The following is a 24,945-nucleotide window of genomic DNA, read 5'->3' as shown; positions in this document are numbered from 1 at the left end:
GGGGGATCCCGCCTGGGGCCGGGGCCGCGCCGGGGCCAGGCCGGGCAGCCCAGAGGGTGCCGGAAGTGACGCCACGGCACGAGCGCCACAAAGCTCCCGCTAAATGGGGCGGGCACTGTAAGAAAAGTCTTGGCTGTCCGCAACGCGCATGCGCTGGCGACGAGACACTGAACTTACGGGGCTGTGAGCGCCACAAAACTCCCGCGGGCCTGGGCGGGCGCTGTGAGAAAAATCGCGAGTGCTCATAGTGCGCAGGCGCCGCTGATGGTTGCGCATGCGCTGAGCCCGCCCGCCGTGAGGCCCGGCTCCCTCCGGCGCTCCGTACGATGCCGCCCCTCGCCCCGCGGCGGGGTCAGGGCGCGGGCGGCCATCTTGTGGTGGCGGCCCCGGCGGGTTGTTGTCGGTGAGGCCGCGCCGCGCCCCCTCCGCGGGCGGAGCAGCCCCGGCCCCATGTCCTCCTTCTCGGAGTCGGCGCTGGAGAAGAAGCTGTCGGAGCTGAGCAACTCGCAGCAGAGCGTGCAGACGCTCTCGCTGTGGCTCATCCACCACCGCAAGCACGCGGGGCCCATCGTCGCCGTTTGGCACCGGGAGCTCCGCAAAGGTGAGGGGAGGTTTGTCCGGCGGAGGCCGCTCTGGCAGCCCCCGCCCCGAGGTACCGGGGCCGCCCGCGGAGCTGCCGGTGAGCGCGGCCGGTTCCTCCTGGCGGGTCGGCACCGGGAGAAGTTGGTGCTCTGGAGTTTATGGGAGCCTGGGCGCTGTTTACCCGCTGTTGTTGTTGTTGTTGTTTACCAAACTTCGGGGGGAATATCACGTGTGAGGGGTGTGTATTCCGGTCATACCGGCGGCGGTTTTGGGAAGGCAGTGGATGGAGGCACAGCCAAGTGAGGGTTGTGTGAGAGAAGATGCTCAGCTCTGGGCGGGCGGTTTGGATGTTAAAAAGGAGATGTACGAATTATGTTCCCTTGGAAGTGCTTTAGCTGTTCAGCACCGTTTTTAAATTTTGGGTTTGGATTGGTACAACTCATCCGTTATAGAACTAGTGAGAGGAGATAAGCAAAGAAAAAGTAGCTGTAGAAGTTTATAAAACTTTTTGGTACTATCATCCAGGAGTATTTTGTGCGTGTTTTTCTTGTAGATTAACAAAAGATAATTTCCCAGATGGCTTCATCCAGCCAGTGCCTAGTGGAAGGCGCTCCTGCCCATGGCAGGAGATAGGAAAAGCTGATCTTTAAGGTCCCTTCCAGCCCAGCCCACTCTGGGATTCTGTGTGGATGCCCTGTCTGCCAGTGTCACCATTCCCCTGCGGGCACCAGCACTGTGAGGCCCTTGGAGCAGCTGGGCTATTTTCTGTGTGATTGCTAGTTTCTGTTGTTTGTAGTTTATTCATGAGTTTTTGGACGATCTGCGTTTGCCCTGTTGTGGAAATAAGCACCTTTGTTTTCTGCCTTCTGTGTGTTTGTGGTTGTTTTGCTTGGGAGAACAGTGAAACTCCCCAGTTCTGGCCATATTGAAATAGAAACTGGTGGTGTCAAAATAGGAAAACTGTGTATTGAAGAAATTTGATGTTTGAAGCATTGCTTGGAAAATTTTTGAGTTTCCACAATAGTTTTCTCCTACAGTTTCACTCAGTTCTGAGTTACACTGTTTTATTCAAGTAGTTTTCCTGAAGTTAATTAATGAAAAATAAACTAATTCTTTTATTAATGTGCTGATGGATTAGAACAGCCTGTTTTACTTGTGTTTAAAATTTATTGGTTTTTCAGAGTTGAGGTGTCACTGTGCACAAAAAGCATTAAACTCATGTTTATGAATTAATTAAAACAGGGCAGAAGTGAGGACATTGAGAACTACTTGACTTGAAAGCCCCTGATTTCCTTTGGTAACATGGAAAAACTTTTTTAGACTGCAAATCTAAAAACATCTTTGTAAGCACTGTTAAGGATTCCAGGTAAAAGAAGTGAGAAATAAATGCAAACTCTCTTTTTGTTTTTTCCTTTTTTCTTTTCTTTTTTTCTCCTTTCTCAGCAAAGTCAAGTAGGAAACTTACTTTCCTGTATTTAGCAAACGATGTCATCCAGAACAGTAAGAGGAAAGGTCCTGAATTTACCAGAGAGTTTGAGTCTGTTCTCGTGGATGCATTTTCTCATGTTGCCAGGTATGTTGCTGTATTTCTTCAGCTTTCTTTTCTAGGGATTTGTGTTCTTGTTATTCAATGCTTAATTCAGTTGAGTTTTGTTTTTTTTAAGTTTAGGAGGTGCTTGTATCTTCTCTGTAGTAGAGATTGGATCCTGGCTGCTTTGTGGTTGGGGACTGTTCAGTGTAAATGGCTAACTTTGTGTGAACCAGTCTTTCACATGTTTGTTCTCTACCTGCAGCTCCTATGGACTTCATTTCAATTGTTACATAAACATCTGTCAGATCTATTTATGGGCAGTGGAACTGAACAGTTGGGTGTGTTTATTAAAGCCACATAATGAATGATTGCCCCATTGTCAAATGACTTAAAAGGGCTGATGTTTTGGGTCACTAGATTCTCACCAACCTCCTGGTTTGAGCAGTTTCTTTGTGTGTTACCTGGTCAGTAATAACCTTGCTGGAGGAAGGAAGAATTTCCTAGTTGAAAGGGAAGAAGCGATGCAGCCAGTATCTTATCACAAATGCACTGTTGTTTAGTTAAGGTTGTGTCTAAACAGCATAATAGATCCAGTTATCTCAGCTAAACGACATTAATGCTCTGGGTATTTGTTCTGTCAGAGCACATTCTGAGTGCATTTAAGTGCCTAATGATCCAATCAACCTGGTTTTAACTGGGGTGTTATTGGCTGAAACAATGTTTAAAGTTAATACTCAGGGTGGTAAATTTGGCAGCTTCAGGGTTTTTTATGAACTCTTATTGCAAATTGTGAGCGATAGCAAGTTTTTTCTTTCACAGCTTTTCTGCCCTTACTTTGAGGTGGGAATGGTGGGGCACTTCCAGTCAATCTTTAGGTCAAATAAAGGGGAAAATTGGCCACAAGTGTGTTTTGCACAGTGTCTCAGACAGTATGAGCAAGATTCTCTCCAAATGTTCCCATATTGCAATGAGTGCAGCTGCCAGTTTGGAATATGAAAACATAAGGAGTGTTGATCAGCTGAACTGTAATGATGTCCTAATCTTTGAACAGAGAAGCAGACGAGGGCTGCAAGAAGCCCTTGGAACGATTGCTGAACATCTGGCAGGAGAGGAGTGTGTATGGCAGTGAGTTCATCCAGCAGCTCAAACTGTCTATGGAAGATTCCAACAGCCCCCAAACAAAAGGTGAATGCATTTTGCTTGTCATGTGTGTTTTGTTTTTAAATTGGTGCATGTTTCACTGGAAATGCTGTGAGGAGTCGAGCTCTAGGCTTGTTTAGTTGAGTTGTTGCTAGACCTAGTCATGGAGATTCTTCAGGACTGTGTTGAGAAGTCTGATTTTCATTAAACTCTCAGTTGTGATTTGCAGGTGTGCTGTCCTTTGCCTTGGGGCTGGCAGTGAGCTTACCTGGCTGTGATGTCTGCTTCTGCTTGTGCAGATACAGTGCTCCAGGGCTGCCTTCTGGGGTGAAAGCAAGTCAGTCATGCAGGGAGCTATTGTGTCCACCTCAAGTCAAGTGTCCCACTCTGTATCTCTGAGGCTGCTTAGCTGGGTTATTAGAGTGTTTTATTCAATGTTAGTGCTTTCATTCTCATATTTGTTTTGTTTTCCATAGTTACTGTATTTTATTATGATGCAGCAAGGAGTTTTGAGTAATTGAAGTCTGGAAGCTTGTCTGGTCACTTTTTTCTTACATCAGCTGATGTCATTTGGAGAAAACTCTAACTTTGCATAATTTAATATCATTAGAACATCACAGGTATAACGTTATTACTGCATGAGACCTGTGAGAAACTGAGTATGAGCCTTGTGTTTTTACTGTGCTTTGATTTACTGGTTTGGTAGATCTTGCCTCTTCTATAGCACTTGGAGGTGTTTCACTTGTAGTGCTCCAGTTGAAAGAAGGGAGCAGTGGGAAACCTAAACCATGGAAGGTGAGAGTCATTAAAAATCAAGAGTATTCTGGTTAAGGGGATATTTATCCATGTTACAGCTGAAGGAAGTGGGTGCTTCATTCCTAGAAGTGTCCAGGTTGGATGGGGCTCTGAGCAAGCTGGTCTTGTGGCAGGTGTTCCTGCCCATGGTGGAGGAGATGGAACATGATGGCCTTTAAGGTCCCTTCTGTTAAGCCATTCTATGAAGTGTCATTGTCTTCAAATGAGCTGGAATGCCACTGCTGCTCTGGTCATATTTTTTTCTATTCCCCACAGAGTTCTGATGGTGTGAGAGAGTAAGTTTGGTCATTAGTAAAAGGCTCTTATACCATTCTTAGGTGGTGAAAAGAAGGTCTGATTGAGTTGGTATTTAGTGTAGAATTAATATGAAGATGTGAGCATAAATGAGATCTGTATGTGAAAACATCTGTGGCTGTAGCTTTGTGCTTTTTCACACACTGCTTTGGGCAGGACTGCTGGGTGGATGCTTTAGCAGCTCACACCAGTGCCCTTCCACATGCCCCTGATTGAGTTAAACCTTTTGGGAGATTACTTTTGCAATTTTTTCCCCAAACTGCCTTGACTAAAGGGGTTGTCCCATCTGTATGGAGACAGAGGGAGTCTGTGCTCTGAGGGGTGAAGGTGAACAGTCTCTGCATGAACTGGCTCATACTGGGGTTTCTCTTGCCTGGGTGAATGAGGCACCTGTGTGTTATCAAAGGCCAGAATTTATACTCCAGATAACCCTGATCTGATTAACTGAGGATTTGGAACTTTAATTTAGTGTACCTGGGTAACTGTTGCACAGTGTTTAACTTTGAATCCAAAGGCACTGATAATTGACACCATGTGTTATTTCCTGGTCATCTGGCAGCCAGCTGTGGCTCAGTGTCCTTTGCATTTGGCTCAAGGTATCAACCACTTCTGCTACTGTCGTCTTCTCAACTTAAAAACATTTGTACAAAACCAAACTTCCTAAGAGTAACAGATCTTTGTCTGTGGGAAGCAGAGTAAGGGAATACAAGCCCTTTAAGAACTGCTGTGTGCACAGCTTCACTTGGCAAGAAACTTAGTTTTTGCCTGGGTAATTAGAGATATTAATGTAGTATCTTTTATTTGAAGGAAAGTTCAGGCCTTTTCATGAGTATGAATGTTACTGCCTTGTCAATTCATGGTCAAAAAGAAATTGGAAAAATTTAGCAGAGTTATCCTGTGGATTTTTTCATGCTTTGACTGGTGTGTGTAAATTAGCTTCTTGATGGTGTGAGCTAGTTTCACCTGGGGGTTTTATGGATTTCTGAGATAAATTGGTGTTTGAGTTTCTGGTGAGTTGCAGAAGGCTTTTTTATGGTTACTGTATTCCATTTCCAAACAGGTGAACATGAGGAAGATGGAGATTAAGGTGTCCCAGTTTACAGATCAAACAGTTGTCATAAATGTGGAAAACCATAGTCCAGTACTCCTCCAAAACCAATTCTGGGTTTGTGGATTCCCAAGGTAGACACAGCTGAGAAATGAGCAATGTTAGTGGCTGTAGATTGGTGCAAGCTGTGCTGTTAAAATGTTGGAGCTCCTTAAGGGCATCTGGTGCTGTTGATACCACCTGGTGCTGGGATGACAATTGTTCTTTTCTTCAGCTCGAGGTATGGCAATGGGTCAGTGTGGGTAGTTCTGTTGTTTTTCATACTGCAGTATCTTAAATTCCTGGGCTGGTGGATGCTTCTGTCTGAGAAGGATGGCTCTGCTTGTCTTGAGAGCACCACTTAGAATTGTGAGACTTGCCAAAATGCAGTGGAGTGCTGTATCAGTGAGGAAATAAATCTTTAAAGCTCATCAATGAGTGTTTCAGTGGTACAGTTTGTTTCTTGTTTTGTGAGTAGCAAGGCCTTGGGTAATGCACTGCAATTCAGTTGTCTGCACATGCTGAGTTCCTGCTGTGGAGCAGAGCTGATTTCCCTTCAGAGAGGCACAGGGGCAGACAACTAGCCCTTTCTAAGCGTTGTGTTCCCTGGTTTGACTGCTCAGTGGTGCAGCTGGCTACCAGATTTTAGTCTTTGGGGTTCCTTAAGGGGATATGCATATGCATGGAAATGAGCTTTTGAATATTGATACATTGTTTTATCTCTAAATGTATTCATTAAGCTTGCATTTGCTTTCTCAGTTATCTCATTTTTATTAGACTGTTTCTTTTCACAAGCAATAGGGAAGAAAAAAACTGCCCATTTCTCTCAAAGACTGGAAAAACTAGGTCTTAAAGGTTTGATGTGAAACCCTTCAGGAAATACAACTGATATATATAGCTGATGTGTTTTCTTTTTGTTGTCTCTGTAACAAGCAGTTGAAGAAGGTCCTTGAATGTGCTGTGATGTAGGAGTGTGTCACTCTTAACACAGAACCGAGCTGCTCCCTGACTGTTTTCATTGTGTTTATGTTGCAAATTCTGGTACAGAAAGTCAGACCTGTATTAAAATACAGGGAAGAACAGAGATGAGAGCAGGCAGGAAGGCTTCTGAGGGTAGATGAAATAAAAGCACCCTGGACACAGGGCTAGTTATGGTTTTGGAGCAGCCCAGCTCCAGTTGTGCTCACCCTAGGAGAGGCTGCCAACAAGTATTTATTGTAATGAGAACTTCAGCAACCACAAGTAATCTGCCCCCAAAGAGAGAAGGGTTTGGAACTGTTGAAGGGGGTGATGGCTCATTAGAAGCTTGTTTACCTCTGAACAGGCATCAAGAGTTGAGAACAAAAAAGTGAGCACCTGAGCTGGGAAGATCTCTCAGGTGTCCATCTGACAGGGAGAGTTTGTAGTTGTCAGCAAGGCCTTTGGCATTGCAACCTTCCTCAAGCCAGCAGAGATGTTTTGTAGTGTAAAAGCTGGTGCAGAAATATTTTTGCTAGTGTCTGTGGACTCTGCAACAGCAAGGTAACAACATCCTGGAGTGTCACTGCAAAGCTGTTAGGAGAGCAGTTGTCTGTGGTTTTGGAGAAACGGAGAGTGCTTTTTGCCCTCTGCAGACTTCAGGAGTAGTTCAGTTTCTGTGAAGAGCACAGCAAAGCAGGAGAGCTGACTTCATTGGGGTTTCTGTCTTCTTTATGTCCATGTCAAGGTGGTACAAGGATATCTTGATTGTTTTGGATATGTATTACATTCTGATCAGTTCTGGATGTTCTCACTGCTTATTTTCCCCTTCTCTGGCTGGATTTGCTAGTGTAGACTGTGATGGTTAAATTACTTCTGTCTGGCAGATTTTTAAGTTATCCAAGCAGGGTGTATTATAATCTGTGCTCTGCTTCTGTTCTCTTTCAGGAATCCTTTTGCTCCATATGCTCTTGGGTTTGCAAACAAGTATAGGGGTTTTTTTTCTATTTTGATGAAATTGGGATAGTGTTTGTAGAATTTTCCAGTGACTGGTACTTAGGTTTGCAGGTTCTCAGCACCACTGACTTCAGAGTGATTCCAGTCAGACTCACTTGGCCTTGTTCAGATGGAATATTCAATGAATTCTGAATCCTCTGTGTCAGAGTGGTGAGCAAGTGTAATGCTGTGTCTTGTGGTAGACCAGTTGGCAACACAGCAGGAATAACTCTTTAGCAATTTGAATCCCAGCTCTCAATTTAATTTCACTTGTGTGATCGCTGTGGTCATGCATTCATCTGTTGGTTGGCTCATGTGTATCCTCTGTTGGTTAATTATTTTATGATAAGTACATACAAGTGATAAATATTGATGACCTGTTGGGCTGGGTAATTTTAAATGCTCTCTTTGGCCACTTTATCATCTGCTCATCTCCTGTTCAACCCAACTCCTTTTTCTTGCAGACCTCTGTGGGCAGCAGCTGTTTTCCTTGTTGATCTGGTGCCTTACTGGCTTGTCAGTCAGATTGTCAAGCACTCATACATCAGTTGGATACATACAATAATTAGCTGTCCTTTTTCTAGCCTGGGTAGCTTTGTTCTATCAAACATCAACAATTCCTTTGGTTTAGGGTAACTTTTGTGTGCTGGTTTGCCTTCCATTGAGTCTGTTCTCTGCCAGACATGCTTGTCTGTGGGGAGATCATTCAGCTCTTTCCCCAGCAAGCAGGATGTAACAGCTCCTCTGGTTTCTCACCATTAGAATGAAGTTTTTTTCATATGTCCCACTTGACAAGGCAGGCAAAACTCTGCATTGAAGGACAGACCTTTCTATTTGGTTCCCCGTTAGAATGGGACAATCTGGTTTTATTTTAAATTGAGTGATCTTGGCTTTTCCTGTGAATCCAAGTATATACAGAGTCTGCTCTTGAACTCCATTATTATCTTGGATAGATGTTAGTACTGTCCAAAGATTTCTTACAAATTACCTTGTATCTTATTATCTTTGGTGGCAAGTCTGAAAAATTATCTACCTTCTTTTGAATGTTCTGTGGCTGGATCAAAGGGCTCATTATGACTTGTGACTCATTTAAATAAACTCTCTCTTCCCTTTCAAGCTAATGTTTGCCATGCTGAGGTTCATTTAACCAATGCTGTCTTGCTTTATGACATCCCTGTTTCTGAAGTGTTGCAGGTTACCTGCTTGGAGATCAACTCATGCTTTGCCCTTGCTGTTATTGCTGTCACATCTTGGAGTTGTAGTTTCACAGAACTGTCCTGAAGCCCTCATTTTGATGAAAGAGTGGAAGGTTGAATAACCAGCAGCTATTGTGTTGATTGTGGGACCACAGTGAGCGTACAGTTGGTGCAAAGGATAACTTGAAATTCTTCAGTCCTTACATACCTTCACATCAATGCTTCATTTCTACTGATAGAAATCCTCACCTGTACACTCAGTGTTAACCAGAGCATCTGGGGGTTGAAATCTGTAATTTATTGACAAATAGCATGTTCATTTGCCTTTCCTCCTTTCATTGTAGGAGACAAACACATAGGAAGTGCACACTGCTCATGTACCCTCAGGCTGGCGTGTACAGAGATACGGGCGGGGGGGGGGAAAATATCAATATTTTATTACTCTTTTGCATTTGAGTGTTTGGAATATGATGCCAACATTAAAGTCCAGCTATGGTCACTCCCTAGAGGGCTTAATCATCAGAGCATCCATCTGGTGTGATTCTTTGAAGTAGAGCTCGTTAAGGTGGGCAGATCTGGCATCCAAATGAGTTGTTTCTATGTCTTCAGTTGCAGAGGAGAAGAAGTCTTTAAAGAGAACTTTCCAGCAAATACAAGAGGAGGAAGATGATGATTACCCTGGGAGCTACTCACCCCAAGACCCCAGTGCTGGGCCACTGCTGGTATGTGGAATGGGTTGAGGCTGGGAGGAGCTCTGGAAGCCTTATGGCCACCTCCCCTGTGTCACAGCCACAAGGTGGAGCTGACAACAAGTGAAATGGGTTCAGTGACCAGATGCAGTTTGGGGTTGGGAAGTCCATGAGAAATGCAACAGATTCCTTTTTCCTGCTCCAATAGTGTGTCACTTCTGAGCAATTCCAGGTAGTCTAACCCAAGGTTTGAATAGTGCTGCCAGGAAAGAATCTCAAAAGACTGCTAGAAAAGCAAGCCATATTTTAAATTCTTTTTAAAATCAATGTGCAACCTGTAAAACCTAAAGCTGTGAACAGTTAATACACAATTTTCTTTTGTAGGCCATATCTTTCCATAAGTTATTAAAAAGCACAATATTTGTTACGTTTGTATGGAGCTGGTAGGAAAAGCAGCACGGAAGACTTTAGATGCTCCATGTTACTGATGAGGAAATATTTGAAATTAAATAGAAAATCATTGCAGCCAGTTGAGGCTACAGGATGAACATATGCTAACCCAGAGCCTATTTGAAGGGGATACAAAATTACACCATCCATCTGGTAAACTGTAAACATTGCAAAATAAAAATAAATAACAGTTGTCACAGAAATAAGTGAAAATTTTGTTGTTTTTGCCTCCAGATGCCTTGCAGCTTATGGTTTCTCTTGTTACTGTTGGAAACCGTTTGCAGGGAAGTAGTAAATATTAGGTAATGGACCTCTTTGTTTTTCAGATTAAGAAAATATTTATTTAAAAATTGTCAGTGTTTTCATTAGTTTAAAAATCAGTGCTTTTGTTTATGAGCCTAGTGTTCTGTTTCAAAAACCTCCCTACTTCCAGGATTTTTTTTTAAAAAGCAACACTTTGTTCTTTCTGTTCAGGGAGTTTCTCTGTTTAAATTTTTTTGAGCAAGAAGGAAATAGAACATGTCAGGAATGGTCCTCCTAGAGCTGTCCTCGTCCTTTTAAAGTTTGGATGCCTTTTGAGTGAGTTAATTCAGATTGACACATCTTTGCCCAGCGCACTAAAGCCAGTTGAGAGATGAGCTGAGGGCACACTCAGGAGCCCAGTTCAGTTGCAGAAAGCTGTGTGCTTGCAGAGAGCTGGGTGAGGACAGCCATGGCTTTGCAAAATCAGATTTCAAGGTTTGCTTTATTAGGAAGAGCTTTTATCATCATTGGAGTTTATAGTCAGTAACAAGTTACAGAATTCTAAACCTTGTCATGATGGAAATCTGATACAGTGTTGTTTGGACTGATGGAAATTTGGTGCTGGATGTTTTTGCTCTGTCAGAATGCAGCTTTGGAACAGAACAAAAAGGTGCCTGTACACTGCAGGGAGTAAAAGAGACTGTCAGGAATACTTGGGTGGAAGATTCAGTCCCAGCTGGAGGCAGCACACAGGGCTGGTGGTTCTCTGACTGGTGTGGTCATGTCCTACTCAGCTACATCTTAAATGATCACTTTTCTTAATTGGCTCAGAAGTTTCCCACTGCAGAGTCTTGAAAAGGACGAGCCTGCTGTAATTATGCAGGAGGAGCTGTACACTGGGATAGTGTAAACTCAATGAATACTCCTTGTGTTAGGTTTAAAAATTACATGAAGAAAATATTCCCTGGGCAGTGCCTTTTAGAGGTGGGTGAGCTCCTCTGCAGTGACCACATCCCTGTGAGCTGGATGTGGTTAAGGTTACCTGGTTTTACTGTTGGCTCACTTGTAGACTGAGGATTTGATCAAAGCCCTACAAGACCTGGAAAATGCAGCGTCAGGAGATGCGACAGTGCGGCAAAAAATTGCTTCCCTGCCTCAGGAAGTTCAAGATGTTTCATTACTGGAGAAAATTACAGGTATGAGAGTGGAAGATAAATGAACACTGGTCCAAAGAATAACTTAGTAATCAAAGTGGTTTTTGGTTTGTTTGGTTTTTTTTTTTTTTTAATAATCACAATGTATGGTGGAATGAATTCCTGCTTTTGTGTCCTTGCTTTGTAGTTCCGGGTAGTTAATAGATAGCAATCCTGTGGAGTAACACTGAAGATTAAATTTACATAGCTGCTTCTGTTTTTTCTGCCTTGGATTGAGGCTTTGGTACTTTGAGAGCATCATCACCATTTTGCAAGAATATAAAGGAAATTAGGCCAGAGTTCTCAAGTGGATGTGTTTGCTTTTGAACACCTCAACTGTTAATATATCTGGAAATTTTATCAGACTGTGTTGAGTACACACATAGTCCTTGATTGATATATTTTTGAGTTCTACCAGACTGCTGAGTACACACGTGCTCCTTGATTGCTATGGGAAAGGCAAATTGCTACCCCCATTAATCTGTCAGTCTTTGTTTAAATTAACTTTTGCAATTGCATTTGAAAAGTAATTTTAATAGAAACATTTAGTACTTGAACTGATTTGACTCTTGTTCCTGGAGGTAGTTTTAATTTAGAACTCATTATGAATTACCACTTATTTGGCTGTTCGTGGTGTATTCTTACAGTGTCCGACTGGACTGTGTGCAGTTCTTAGATTTGTGTCAATACACGTGAAATTACTCATATATAAGGGGAATTAACAAGTGCATGTGGTGTTTAAATGTAGATTTGTTTACCTGAAGGTACTTCCTAATATTTTAATTAACCTATTCATAGAGGCTTACTATTCATAGATGTATATCCCTGCTTTCAGTGATACCTGTGCCAGGATTAAATGCAGTTATGTCAGTGTCAAAAATACAGCCCACAAAGGGTGTGTGTCCTATTTCCTGTGTATCCCTGTGATAACAGCCCTTATTATCCTGTCAAACCAGAGGTATATTTACGAACAAGATGTTATTGTGCCTGCGGCTCATGGATTGCAGCCATTCTGTCAACAATTGGAAGTTTTAAACTTTGTCCTCTAAATCACCCAACGCTTTTGCACGCAGACAAAGAGGCTGCGGAGCGGCTGTCGAAGACGGTGGACGAGGCGTGTCTGCTGCTGGCCGAGTACAACGGGCGGCTGGCGGCCGAGCTGGAGGACCGGCGCCAGCTGGCACGGATGCTCATCGAGTACACCCAGAACCAGAAGGATGTGCTCATGGAGAAGGAAAAGAAGCTGGAGGTGAGTGCCTGTTACCGGGGCTGGCAAAACAATTAGCTCATCAAATGCTCGCCCGAGGTTTTCCGGGTTTCTTCCCGCTGTTATCTTTACACATTCCTGTGTTATCTTTACACGATTCCCACTGTTATCTTTATGTGATTCCAGGTCTTACCTTTACATTTCATTCCAGGTGTTATCTTTACTTTTGGTTTTAGGTTGTCTAAGTTCTAGTTGTCTTTACACTTGGAGTAAAACGGGTAGGAAAGCAGTGTTGTATCTGGAGAGTGTAAATCTGTTCTGATGTTTAGTCTAGATGTTTCAATGCACCTGGATAGCCCAGCGCTCTATAATTCTTAAAGAAAAATAGGCTTGCCTAACACATGGTGTATTTTGTTATGACATGCCCTTTGTCAAAAAATTAACCTTACTTTGGCATAGTTAGCTGAGTTTTTCTTATTCTACTTGGGTTTTTTGTTATTTCCTGATGGCTAGGTGTCCTTCATCTGCCTCTTGAGCCCCTGCTTGTTTAGGGGAAGCAGTTTAAGCCAGATCTTCTACTCTGCATCCTTTAACAGCCACATACCCACAGCTTCTGTGGTGCAGTGTAAATGGGGCTGGTAGTGAAAGACAATAACTTGTGCTTCCTGTGCAGTTCCTTTGAACAGGGAGGGCAGGACCCCAAAACAGCCTGGGGCTGAACTGAGCCCCCCTGCTCTGCCCAGCATTAGAGGGTGTGCAGACAGCTGTTTACAGCTGTTTGTCCAAAACGTACCTTCTCCATGGAAGTTCTTTCAGAAGCACGTTGTGGGACTAGCAAGGAGTTTAATTAATGACTGTGGTTGTATGTCACTCTGCCATCTGCTAAACCGCCCCTTGGCGGCACATTAAGGCTTCTCTGCACCGCGGTGCTGGTGATGAGCAGCTGCTGCGGGGTGGGATGGGAGGGGATGTGGAGGACAGAATCTCCTGGAAGGAGACTGAGCTGCAGCAATTGCAGTCTCTGTTTATTCTCATGGCAAAACTTCATCCTCTGATAGCTCGGCAACTTTGTTCCCAGATAAAATTCATTTGGAGTGTTTGCCTGTGTTTATATTGGAGTTTCTCAATGCCTTGTGACTGAGTTTCTTCAAGCATAGCATCAGTCTTATGACTGAGTCAGAAAAAACAGTTTTAGGAATGGATACAGATGATGTCATGAAACTAAATCTTGTTTGGCGACTGAATTATTTTCTGTGGAAGTCTTTTTCAGATTTTGGGATTTTTCTTGCTTAAAGAAGGACACCTGTGTGTATGTAAAAAATAAACATAAATGATAGATGTACTACTGTTTGCAGTAAATAAGTAGCAAAATGCTGCACAATAATGTTTTTAAGGGCCTAGAAAAATTTATAATTTTGAGTTAGTTTGAGAATGTGAAACTGAGAAATCTATAATGACAACATGAAATTAAAATTTCTAATGCATTAACTGAAGTGTTGTGACAGTTGTGGACGATTTTTGTTTGGAAAATATTCTTTTGGTAAAAACTGTTACTTGAAAATGAACACTGGCAGAGGCAGAAATATAACCCTGAAAATTAAGTGTTTTGCTGGCTGAGTTGCTTTGTTAATGATAGTAATTCTGCTGATGGCAATGGGATAGGGTTCTTGCTCACTGATAGGTGTAAATGCATCACTACATTAGAAAATGAAGAATGATCCTATTTAAATATTAGGATTTTATTAAATGTCTGTTTAGGTTGGCATCTTTGTCGTTCTGCCAGACAAGGTGGCCTCAGTGCTGTAGCAGTCTAAACAGAGTTGCAGGAAATGCCACTCCAGCAGTGAACATGAGACACAATTGATATTCGTGTCAGCTCTCAAACCTCAGTGAGGGATGTTGCCTGATTACAGTGTTCCATTGTTCTGCCCTTGTAGAGGGTTAATAAACAGTGGAAGATGCTGGTTACAGATAAAGCAGGGCAGATCTGCTTATCAGTTTTGTTTGAGTCTTTGATGTTCTCACATTATTGATAAGCCTGGATTTTTCTTTGTAGTGCTAATAAGCATTTTACTAGAAGGATCTGAAACTTGTAGCAATTAAAAATGTATTAAAAAACCAAAACATTTACTCAGGCAAGGTCTGAAATGAGAAAATAACTTAAAACAATCTAATTTTGCATATCTACTTGTTATAGGCTTTGGTCTCTTGAGGTATCTTTTGCAGAATCTTTGGTACTTTGAGTTTTTCCTCTTGTGCTCCAAGTTTCTTGACTTAGATTGAGAGGGTGTGTTGGGATAGAAGCTGGATTGTTTATTTCACCATCCTCATCTAGCCAAGACTGTTGGTTGGGAAGAGAGGCTTCTGAGAGAAATAAGTCAGGGCTGTATTTTAAGAGATACAAATACCTAATTTGGAAATTACCCTGGATGTTTTTTGTATTTTATTTACTCGCAAAGTCTTTCACTGTGATAGCAATGAAAGTAGCTAATCCTGTGTTGTTTTGAAAAGCAGCTTTTGTGGTCTAAAGAGCTGCAGTTGTTTACTAATCCTGTTAATGTTGTCTCATGAAACAGCAAATTATCAAAACATACATAAACTCAGTGTATCTCTGCCTTGTGGGCTAATGCTCAGAATATTCCACGTGTCAAACCCCTGTGACACAGCTCTTGTCACCAGTTGCAGTAAGGCTGTTTGAGGGACACTGCTGAGGAACATGGCTTTGGAAAGGAATTAAACATCAGCATGGATACAGCTGGCATGAGTAAAGATTAAAACAGTGGGGGGTGGAAAAGCACTGGTGATTTGAAGGGAGAAAGTTGGAACAAAGCCTGAAGATCATAACATATGGACAAACTCTGCTTTTAGGGTAGCAATAGAAAAAAATTGAAGTGTAATAATTAGGATTCCTTTATCCTGGAAGTGGTATTGTGGTAATTTGGCTGTAGTGTAAGAGCACTTAAGAAGGTAGGTTTTCTTTAATTCTCTCAGTCAGTAAAATCAGCTGGCCCCAAACTGATACTAAAAAGCCTATAACAAGGCATGTATTTTCAAAGGTAAGTATTTCCTCATGTTAACTTCTTCAAACATATGGGGGATACTTCATTCAGCAGCTGAATGCTGAATTTCTTTTAAAAGTACCAATTGTGGGCTTGGTACTGCAGCTGCTGTTTGATCTTCCGTGACTGGGATAGATCAGAGGTGGCCTGGACATTCACAATAGCAGATGACAGGAAATAAAATTCACATTCAGACAGGTATAGAACCAGGAACTGTTGTTTCTATAAGAATGAGATGTGTCCTTGTATCTCACAGTAGTATTGAACTTAAAATAGAAATTTCCTGATTTTTGTTATTTTTGGCCATTGCTGTCCCATTACAATTACTGAGCACAATCAGTACTCAGTACATGGGGAGGCTTTTTTGTCCTCTAGCACCTGAGCCTGAAGAACTTCAAGGAGAATTGTCTTTTGAAGTCAGAGCACTCTTCTGGAATGCATGGCAGGCAAGGAGAAAAAATCTGGGGAAGTAGTTTGTGTAAAATGGAAATGCAGTGGGGAGAACATCCCATGTTGGTGTACCAGGCAGCTGTAAAATGAAGTCAGATAAACAGATGAGACTGGAAGAAGCAAGGAAAAGTAGTGCAAGGAAATGGTAAACTGTGCAGAAGTTTCATGGGTACCTGAAATAACTACTGACAGTAAGAAACCTAGAGTGAGTGGAGGGAGGGTTGTTTTAATCTGATGGGGACAAGAGGCAGAAAAATAGAAGATTGTGCATTCAGAATTTTTGGTTTGATGTGCAGTTGGTGAAGGCAATTCTTCCACGCACCTTCTGTATCTGTGCTGGGGAAAGGTGGCACGAGGAACACTGTAGCATAGGCAGTGTGTGTGTGCTCAAATAAGTGTGTGTTTACATGTCTGCAGCTATAAATCTAAAGAGCATACTGTATTTGAGATCCACTTTAGGGGAAATATTCTGACTCTTGGCTGCAGCTGAAAAATTGTCACTTAGAGTCCTGCTGAGAGCTCTGGGGGTTTTTGGATGTTTGTGGGTTTTAATATTCATGACTTCAAGGCACCTTTAATAAGGTGTTAATGCTGTGCCCACACAAATTTGCAAACCCTCTTTGATAATGCATCTCTGAGGGATGAAGTGCATTCTCACTTGAGGTTTTCTGGACTGCCCAGCACCACACATTTTCTTGAAATACAATTTAGTTCAGTGGGTTAATAGGCAATTTATTGCTGTGCTGCTTCCACTGCCTGGGTCTGTGGAGTGTGTCACTGCTGGCACAGCTTTGTCGCAGCTTTGTGGCTGCTGCTTCCCTCAGACAGGAATTCTTGGGTTGTGTGGTATATTCATTTCAGTGGTTTAGACAGTGAAATAGGAGATGAAATTTTAGGATTCCTGCCAGGAAACAAAATTTGGTCAGTATTTGACATGTGTGAGGTAGCAGGAGCAGTTGTGGGAAGCAGCAGAGTGGGGTTGGCTCTGCAACCCTGGCAGGGAGATCCTGAGCTTGGAGCATCCAGACACTGTCAGACCTGGGTGACTGGTGAGGACCAAACTGGTGACTGGTGGGGCAAGCTGTGCACCAGTCCTGCCAGCTGTGAGCCACTGGTGCCTCTGGGTGGGACAAGAGCACAGGCTGCTCTGTAGGGATGTGAGCTGACAGCTGCAGGGAATGTGGGTCTGTCGGGCCGTGTATGGCTCGAGGCAACAGCTGTGTTTCTTTGTACAGTGAAAAGATACAGTTCCTCCACTTTGTAGATATTTATAATTACAGTAGTGCTGCAAATAAAATAATACTAAACAATGAAAGTGAATAAAAATACTACAATATTAACATACAATGTTTTTATGCATTTTGCTGAAATGAATGAGTGTATGACTCTCTTAGCTAGAAGAGTATTAAGATGCTTGGAGAGCTGAATATGTAGCTGTTGGCTTGTGCCCTGGATGTTGATTTTTGTGGTGAACATCAAATGCACCCCCCTCAATGTTTATTTCTGTAAGGGTATTTGGCAAATTAAATGATGATTTGTGTCTATCATAGAGTGGCAGCAACCTGGGCTTTTTCTGAGAGCTTTTGAACGTTGCAGAGGTTGAGGCATTCCCAGCAGCTGGAGAAATGCTCTGTGGAGGCCTCTACTGCTGCCTCTTGTGTTGTCCTAAACAAAGAGGAGAGCAAGGAAACGAGTTGTAGTTTGAGAGCGTGTGATTCTGTCAGGAGCGGAAGCACCATCTCTGCTGAAGTGTGATGAATGACAGAAGAAAGAGAAACCTTGTCAAATTTAAGAGCAAGACTGAGCAAGTTTAAGGTCTGAAAATGAACTGAAGACTCTGTAAGGAAATACATCATTCAATCTCTGATTCCTAGATAGCATCTTTCAGATTTGCTGTGGTTTAGTGCTGCTGCAGAATGAGGAAACCTGGCTTCACCATGGCATTTGGTTTCACTTTACTTTTGAGGAGGATTCTGATACAATGAGCTTGTGGAATGGCAGAAGTTTTCCTTTCTGTTCTTTTTCTAGTCTGTTTTGAAAGTACTTTGCATAGGTTAAGTGGCAAGGAGCAGAAGGGAAGGAATACCTAATCAATCTGCTGCAGTACTGTGGTGTGTTTAATGTTTTTAAAGAGAGAATATGCAGTCCCATGGCTGTCAGACCTCTCACTTCACTACATGCTCTCCAAATTTCTGCTGAGCCTCTGATGTATTTTCCCCCTGGCTTGTGGTCTTCTTTCTTACAGCTGGCTCAAGCTGCATCATATCAAAACTGCACCTGACCAGCTGCTCTTCCTATTCACTTTCCAAATTCTCATTAATGCTTAGCTTGATGTTTTTTCAGTAGATGCAATTGCTGTGATGACTTACAGCATGTTCCTTCTCGACCCTGTGCAGGAGAGGACGTGTCCAGTGCACACTCTGAGCCAAAATAAACTGAAATCTGTGCTGTGAAACGTGACAAGGTGAACCAGGCCACGCAGCAGTGCTCAGGATGAATTTCCTGTCATGTTGATTACAGTTAGTTCTATAATGTTCAAGCACGGCTACTTTGGAATGAAACACTCTGTCAGCTTCATTCAGCAGTGGTTAATTCTGATTTTGCATTTGTTTCAAGGACTGAGTATCTAATTCTTTTGGCCACTGAGGATGTAGAACGCCATGCACCGAAAGGAAATGTTGATTAGCAAAAGCATCCGTGTGGCACAGTGCCAGTTTTTTCCTCTGTCATCCTGAAACTCCTGCTTACAGCAGAGATCTCATTATTTTGTCTAAAAAAAGCAAATAGCATCCAAATACTATTAATCTTAATATAAGCCTACTGAGCAGTGAGGCAATTAGCTTGACACAGAGTACAAACGTAGGCCTTGGAAAGCAGCAGCTCATTTTAACTGGACTTTGTGTTGTTCAGTTTCATGAGATGAAAGGACCTTGTGAAAAAATCTGCAAGGTGCAGTTTCCAGGCATGCCATGGGCTACATGAATAACATGGTTTCCCATAAAACCTGCTTCCAGAGTTCTGTGTTGCAGAATGTGGCAGGAACATGTGGAAAAAGCGAAGCCCTCAAGCTGGAAGGGGGTTCCATGTCTCTGCTGTGCATTCTTGAGGGGAGCAGCCAGCATTCCCTGTCCCAGCTCTGGCTCGTGGGCTCTCCACTCCTTGACAGCTCTGTCAGGAGTCAGCACAGCATCTCAGGCCCAGAGGGATGGAGAGGGTTTAAGCATGGAGCAGACAGTTTTCTACCATGCTCTGTGATGTGTATCCAGTAAGTATTCATCTATTCTTGGAAATCTTGATTTCTGGATTATTCCCTTTGTTTCCATTCCTGAATTTAGTGATGTTTTTCTGAGCCAATTTTTAGTGGTTTGGGGGCTGTTGCTGCCTTTTCCTTGTGAGGAATTTTTTCTCTTATTTTTTCAGTTTGTTTTTTAACAGGTAATTACAAAACAAACTGAAAAAATTAGACCTTTGGTGTTGACTAGATAATACTTGCATTTACTTATTAATCAGGGGAGTTACTTAGAATTCAAAGGAATATGGTTCTGAAAGTGACTTGGTGTTTGTTTTTTGTCATCATATACATACAAAAGTCTCTCCAAATTGAGATGCTATTTCTGATAACTCAGTGTTCTTTGTAGCCCTCAATGCAGAGTATCCCTGAGAATAAGGACATGCTAAGAGCAATATTTTCCTCAACACTTGAAACTGTTAACTGTGAATCTGAAAGCAGGTTGGTGCTGTTAGTATGCAGAAGAATTGCCAACAGCAGTGTGGTTTGGACACATCTTGGTGGTTTTTCATTTGTCAATGTGTTTTATGAGAACTGGGCCATTGGCAAGATTCTCCCTCCCCTAAGTAGCTCTGGTGAGGAAGGAATGTTGTTTGCATCTAATATAACTTGAATGGTCACGCAAATCATCTTCAGCTCAAAAACCATCTCATTCCAGTCCTCACTGTCCATGAGAAGTGATGGCTCCTGGTCACCCCATCAATTTTGCCCTGAAAATGGCAGGACATTAGTCTTTCTGTGGAGGTTGTACCTGGTTTTGCATAACTGCTTTATGTGGATTCATAAACACATATTTTTGTGTGAATCTTGGCAATTCAAGCCATATTTGAGGTGTTTTCTTGGCTTATGCCTGGCATTTGCAACTTCTTTTGATCTTCACTGCCTGTTTATCAGACCTGGAGGACTTGCCAGCTGCCTTGGCCTTTTTTTTTTTTTTTGGTTCCTATCTTTAGTGGGAATTACTACAGAAAAAAGGAACACCTGCTGATACTCTCTCTTGACAGCTTGGCATTCTTGATGAGGAAATGCTGTTCATTCTTTCCTGGCTTGATATCCATCACTTCCTGACAATGGCCTAAATTATTGATTTTAAAATATTTTTAAGATGGTCTTCTGTGGCTCTCCAAGTCCAGCCTCTTCCACCTTTTCTGTGCCAGCATTTGGAGTAGAAGAGCTCAATAGGTGTTCCTGCTGTCTCTGCTGTGTGGGCAGGAGCTGGTGTGTTGCCTCCAGCCCTGGGGATGTGCCAGCCCTGAGCTGAGCACTCTGGGGCACTCTCTCCCTTTCCCCAGGATTGGCTCCCATGTTCTTTTGGAGCAGAATCCCAAGTGTAGGAATGCTGTGACTCCATGGCATCCCTCTTTATCTGCTGCTGTTCTCTATTAATGCTAAAGAATCTGGGGGGTTTGTTTTTGTTCTCTGTCTTCATCCCATGACTTTCTAAACTTGTTTCTCTCTTTAAAAATTCCCAAAGGAGTGTGATTAGAAACGTGGGTGCATTCTTTTTTTGGTCCTGATTCTGTCTTTCATTAAAACAAGACAAATCCTCACAAAATAAATGTGTGCACTTTGAGGTTTTTTTTTTAAATTACTGTTCTCTAAGCATGAGAACAGCACCCTGCAGTTCATGGAGCTGGGAAGGCTTTGTTTGGACTTGATTATTTCACTGTATATCCTGTATGTTAACAGAAGTGTTTGGTTATGTTAACTCCCTGAGCCTCATAAAGGATTGAAGTTTGAAATAGGCTGTTAAAAGACATTCCTGCTTGGTGCTGGCAGGAAATTTATGGGATACACTTACACAGCCATTGCAGGGGTATCGGGAGTTGTTGCAATTGACGGCTGCTCTCACTGTTCTAATTCAAAATAATGAAACACAGAGAGTGTAAAATCCTTGCTTGTAACCCCACAGGAACTGCTGGGCTTTGATGTTTGGAGAAGGTGAAGAGAATTTCCATCACTGAGAAGGTTAGAAAGTCTGGATTAAAGTTGTAAACTCTTCAGAAAGATGTTTTGATTAAACATGTGCCTAGTTTCATTTGATCTTCAGAGATAAAAACTTCTGTTCTCTTTGCCAAGTAATTAAGAAATGAAAAGTAAATTGATATTTTAGCTGGCTGTGTGACAGTCTGTTCTGTATTGTTTTTTTCCTTAAGCTCATTGTTTCTTGCATTCTGGAGGTGCCATGAAAAGTAGACCACATGTAGTTGAGCAAAGACTGGCACATTAAAAAAAAAATGTGCTACTGGAGTTTTCAGTTGCTGTCTTCTGTGATTGTTACATGAATCTGTAGAATCACAAAGCTTTGAAAATTTCATACAGTCTTTAATCTTCTCTGTTGGACAACTTGGATGTGTGCTGGGCTGCTCTTAAGTGACCTCTCACCAGAATTGACCAAGCTACAGTTAGTTTGTTCTTTCTTCCATTTTCTGGGTCCAAACTCCTCTCTCTCCTTATTATGAGCACAAGTCACTGGTGTCTCTGGGAGCTGGGGGAGTTTCTGCACATGGATAGGGGTTTCTTACTGCACTTTCTCTACTCAGTCCAGACCTCATTTGTGGAAAAACCACCCGCAACTTTCCTCTTTGGAGATTTTTAACTTGCTCTTTTTTTCCTTATGTAATAAAATCCTGAAGATTTTAGTGTCTGTATCCAGTGTGGATGTGCTTTTCCCTGGTTTACATTCAGCGGTCCTGCATGTGTTTCCATGGTGTCCCTGCCATTCCAGTCTCACAGCACAGCTGCTGGGGTTGTAATGTGAACCCTCCTTGACAATCAAAACTTGGGTTTGATTTAATGACTTGAAAGGGGAAATTGGATTAATTAAGTGTTCAAAACTGATCAAGTTTGAAAGCAATGAGCATTTTGGCAGCATAGTAATACTTGTGGTGTCCCTCAGCCTGTGGCCTCTGGCAGTGGAGGGGTGTCAGATGAACATTCTGGCAGCAGCTAGGAGTCAGTATTTGGGGAAGAGCACAAGGCTAAAGCAGCTGTGCACTGACACTTCTCTCAAATCAGGCCCCAGTGTGTGCTGGTTTGGGGACATTTTACATGTAAAATTGGTAAGGCAGGGCAGGGTTATTACTTTAGAGATGCCAGAGCCTGTCAGCAGGCTGTGGATTTGGGGCAGATGGCAGGGTCTGCAGTCATGCCAGCAGTTGCTCAGAGCACCAGGCCTGGCCACCTTCTGTGAGTCCTCACCTGGAAGATACTCCTGGTTTAACTAACAGCACTGCTAATTAACCTGCGCTTAATCTTTGTTCTCTTGTCTGTTTCCCTCAGGAGTATAAACAGAAGCTTGCTCGGGTAACCCAAGTGCGCAAGGAGCTGAAATCTCACATCCAGAGCCTTCCAGACCTGTCACTGCTGCCCAATGTCACAGGAGGTCTGGCACCTCTGCCATCTGCTGGGGACCTGTTTTCAACAGACTAGAACAAACCCTGTGTCCCAGTTTTCATTATTACCAGCAGAAGTGAGAAGACTCTGGTGTCAGCTGGAAGTCCAGTCTTCCAAGATCTGCAGTAGGAAGGAACTTGCAGACCCTGCTTTGAACCTCTTGGCTGCTCGTACTCACCCTCTCTGTGCACACTGGTTCAAGTGAGGGGAGGAAGAGGAGTGAGTTTTGTGAGCTTGAAGGGAGTGGGGTTGGTCTGTTTAGGCAAACTTCTCTCATCTTTTCCTGTACTCTTTAGTTGCTGTTTACTCTTAGCGCTTGTTACCCCCACAAAGATCACGAATCACAGACACACATACCTGGGAAGCTTCCAGAGGAAGGTTGGCCATGCAGCATCTTCCCTCTGTACAAATATTTTATTATTTTTGAATAAGTCTCATCTGTTTTAATTGGGTTTCTGAGCCCCATCTCTGGGAGCAGTGGGATGGCTCGTGGGCCTCGTAGGGATGTGTGTGCACGTGAGTCCTGTGCCACAGCGGCGTCAGGGGAGGGCATCTGCTCAGCACTGGTACAGGGAAAGAGTTTTCCTAAACCTGCAGTTCCTCATAATGCTGTGGCCTGATGTGAAGGTAGTTCCCATTTGGCATGGATGTAAATTGAAGTCACAGGCAATAAAAATAAACAGCTTTTCCTTGTGAATTAGAGGTAGACTCATAAGTTACACTGTGCTGAGCAAAGCAGAACTGGATGTTACCTAAGTGGGAGTGGAAGTAAATTTTGTTCTAGCTACCTTAGATTTATACCACATTTTTCCTCTTCATTATATGAAATCAGATGGTGATGGAAGCTTTGATTCAGTGACCTGAGAGGCTGGAATGGTGTGTGGCAGCTGCTGCTGTTCCTGTGACAGGCGCTGTTAGTTCTGCTCTCAGGATGGTTACATTGAAAATACAACAATACAAACTCTCCATAGCTTTAGTGAAGTTGTCTGATGCACAGAAGTTAAATGTGGTATAAATATTTATTTATATAGAAAATAGACCCATATATATGCATATATCCTGTATGCACATGTACCCTGTCCATGCATGTAGATATTAGAAGGATGTACTTAATTTTGTGTCACAGATTGTGAGTTGATTTTTATAATCAAGAAAAGTGTAAAAAAACAAGGTAAATTTTAAAAGCTCTTAATTCCATTATGTTGCTGGCTAGTGTTTTAGCTGCCAGGGGTGTAGTTACATTTCAGTTTGTGTGTTAGGTGTGACAAGCTGGACTCTGATCACTGAACCATTCCAATCTGGATACAATTCTGTTTAAATTTAGTACCTCTCACTGTAAAACAGGTTCTGTTTCTGGAGACACTTGATCTGCTAACACAGGTTTTGTAAGACAGAGGCTGAAGTGAGCTGAGATGCTCTTGCTCTCTCTGTGCCTCCCTGTGGTCTTGAGCTGGTGTCAAAGCCAGGAGAAGAAAATGCAGAAATGCAAAGCTTGTTCTGCTCCACGTTAATTTATTTTGCAGGCTGTTCAGTAGCCCGGTCAGCATTCAGGTACAGCAAACAACGCCACAGCATCTTTTGATCATTCAGTTGTTCAGAAGCTCACGTCCTTTTCCTACTGACACTTCCTTTTGTCCTTTTTTTATGCTCCTTGCACCCTCACTGCCCAGCCAACAGATGTTTTTTCTCTTTAGTTTACAGGAATTTTTCCAGTGCAGAACTATGCGTTCCCTGAGTCACTTTGACTGTGCAGCCTTTTTATGGTCCAGACTTTAGATTAAGCATTGTACATTCTCTCTGCTTTTGCCAAAAATGAAAAACAAACAACAAAAAAAACAACACCAAACTTCAAGAACCGAAACCAAAAGACTCTTCCATCCCGATTCAGCTCACAGAGTTACCCTGAGGCTGTTAAACCAGGTTATTTTGAGCATTGATTGAATGTGTATCCATTATAGGACAAAAGCTGTCAAAAAACTGATGTAGACAAATGTGTTGGCATCTCACGTTTGTGTTTTGGGCAGATCTGTGAAAGAGTTGTCTGTCTGTTTTGTTTATTTTTTAATTGAAATGTTTTGATTTTTTTTTTTCGAATATATGCGTGTGTTTTATTTTGCTTAATTTAAATGAACTCTTGTGGTTTTTAATTTTATTTGTTTTACTTTTTGGGCAAAGGGCATCTGGTGAACTGGGTGACATTTTCTGAAGGTTAAACAGATTTCCCCACAGTGTGTCTTTTTTAACAAAAGCTTAAATCTGTATATTAATTGACTTAGGAATTAATTTAGACATATAGGCTGCCATTTGACAGCAGTATATTCTGAAATGTCTCATAGATATCTATTTTTGAATAAAGAGGGTGTCATTCAA

The 24,945-nt window shown here is 42.4% G+C and overlaps 1 protein-coding gene across 1 annotated transcript; it reads left to right on the top strand.

Moving 5' to 3' along the window:
- Nucleotides 1–354: 354 nt before the first annotated feature.
- RPRD1B (regulation of nuclear pre-mRNA domain containing 1B) lies at nt 355–24,945 on the top strand. The gene is made up of 7 exons (XM_033075290.1): nt 355–601; nt 2,026–2,155; nt 3,165–3,298; nt 9,209–9,321; nt 11,051–11,177; nt 12,248–12,423; nt 22,462–24,945. Exons 1-7 carry the CDS (start codon nt 451–453, stop codon nt 22,609–22,611), a joined length of 981 nt encoding a protein of 326 aa, XP_032931181.1. The 5' UTR covers nt 355–450; the 3' UTR covers nt 22,612–24,945.

The sequence above is a fragment of the Catharus ustulatus genome, chromosome 17, assembly GCF_009819885.2.
Source record: "Catharus ustulatus isolate bCatUst1 chromosome 17, bCatUst1.pri.v2, whole genome shotgun sequence".
Taxonomy (NCBI): Eukaryota; Metazoa; Chordata; class Aves; order Passeriformes; family Turdidae; genus Catharus; species Catharus ustulatus.
This window is presented reverse-complemented; position numbering and strand designations above follow the sequence as displayed.

What these genes read in the sequence shown, in the direction of transcription:
- RPRD1B (XM_033075290.1), top strand. Translation starts at nt 451, where the DNA reads ATGTCCTCCTTCTCGGAGTCGGCGCTGGAGAAGAAGCTGTCGGAGCTG. An exon ending in CCAGTGCTGGGCCACTGCTG is followed by an intron (nt 9,322 to 11,050) that starts GTATGTGGAATG and finishes GCTCACTTGTAG; the next exon opens with ACTGAGGATTTGATCAAAGC. An exon ending in AGAAGGAAAAGAAGCTGGAG is followed by an intron (nt 12,424 to 22,461) that starts GTGAGTGCCTGT and finishes TGTTTCCCTCAG; the next exon opens with GAGTATAAACAGAAGCTTGC.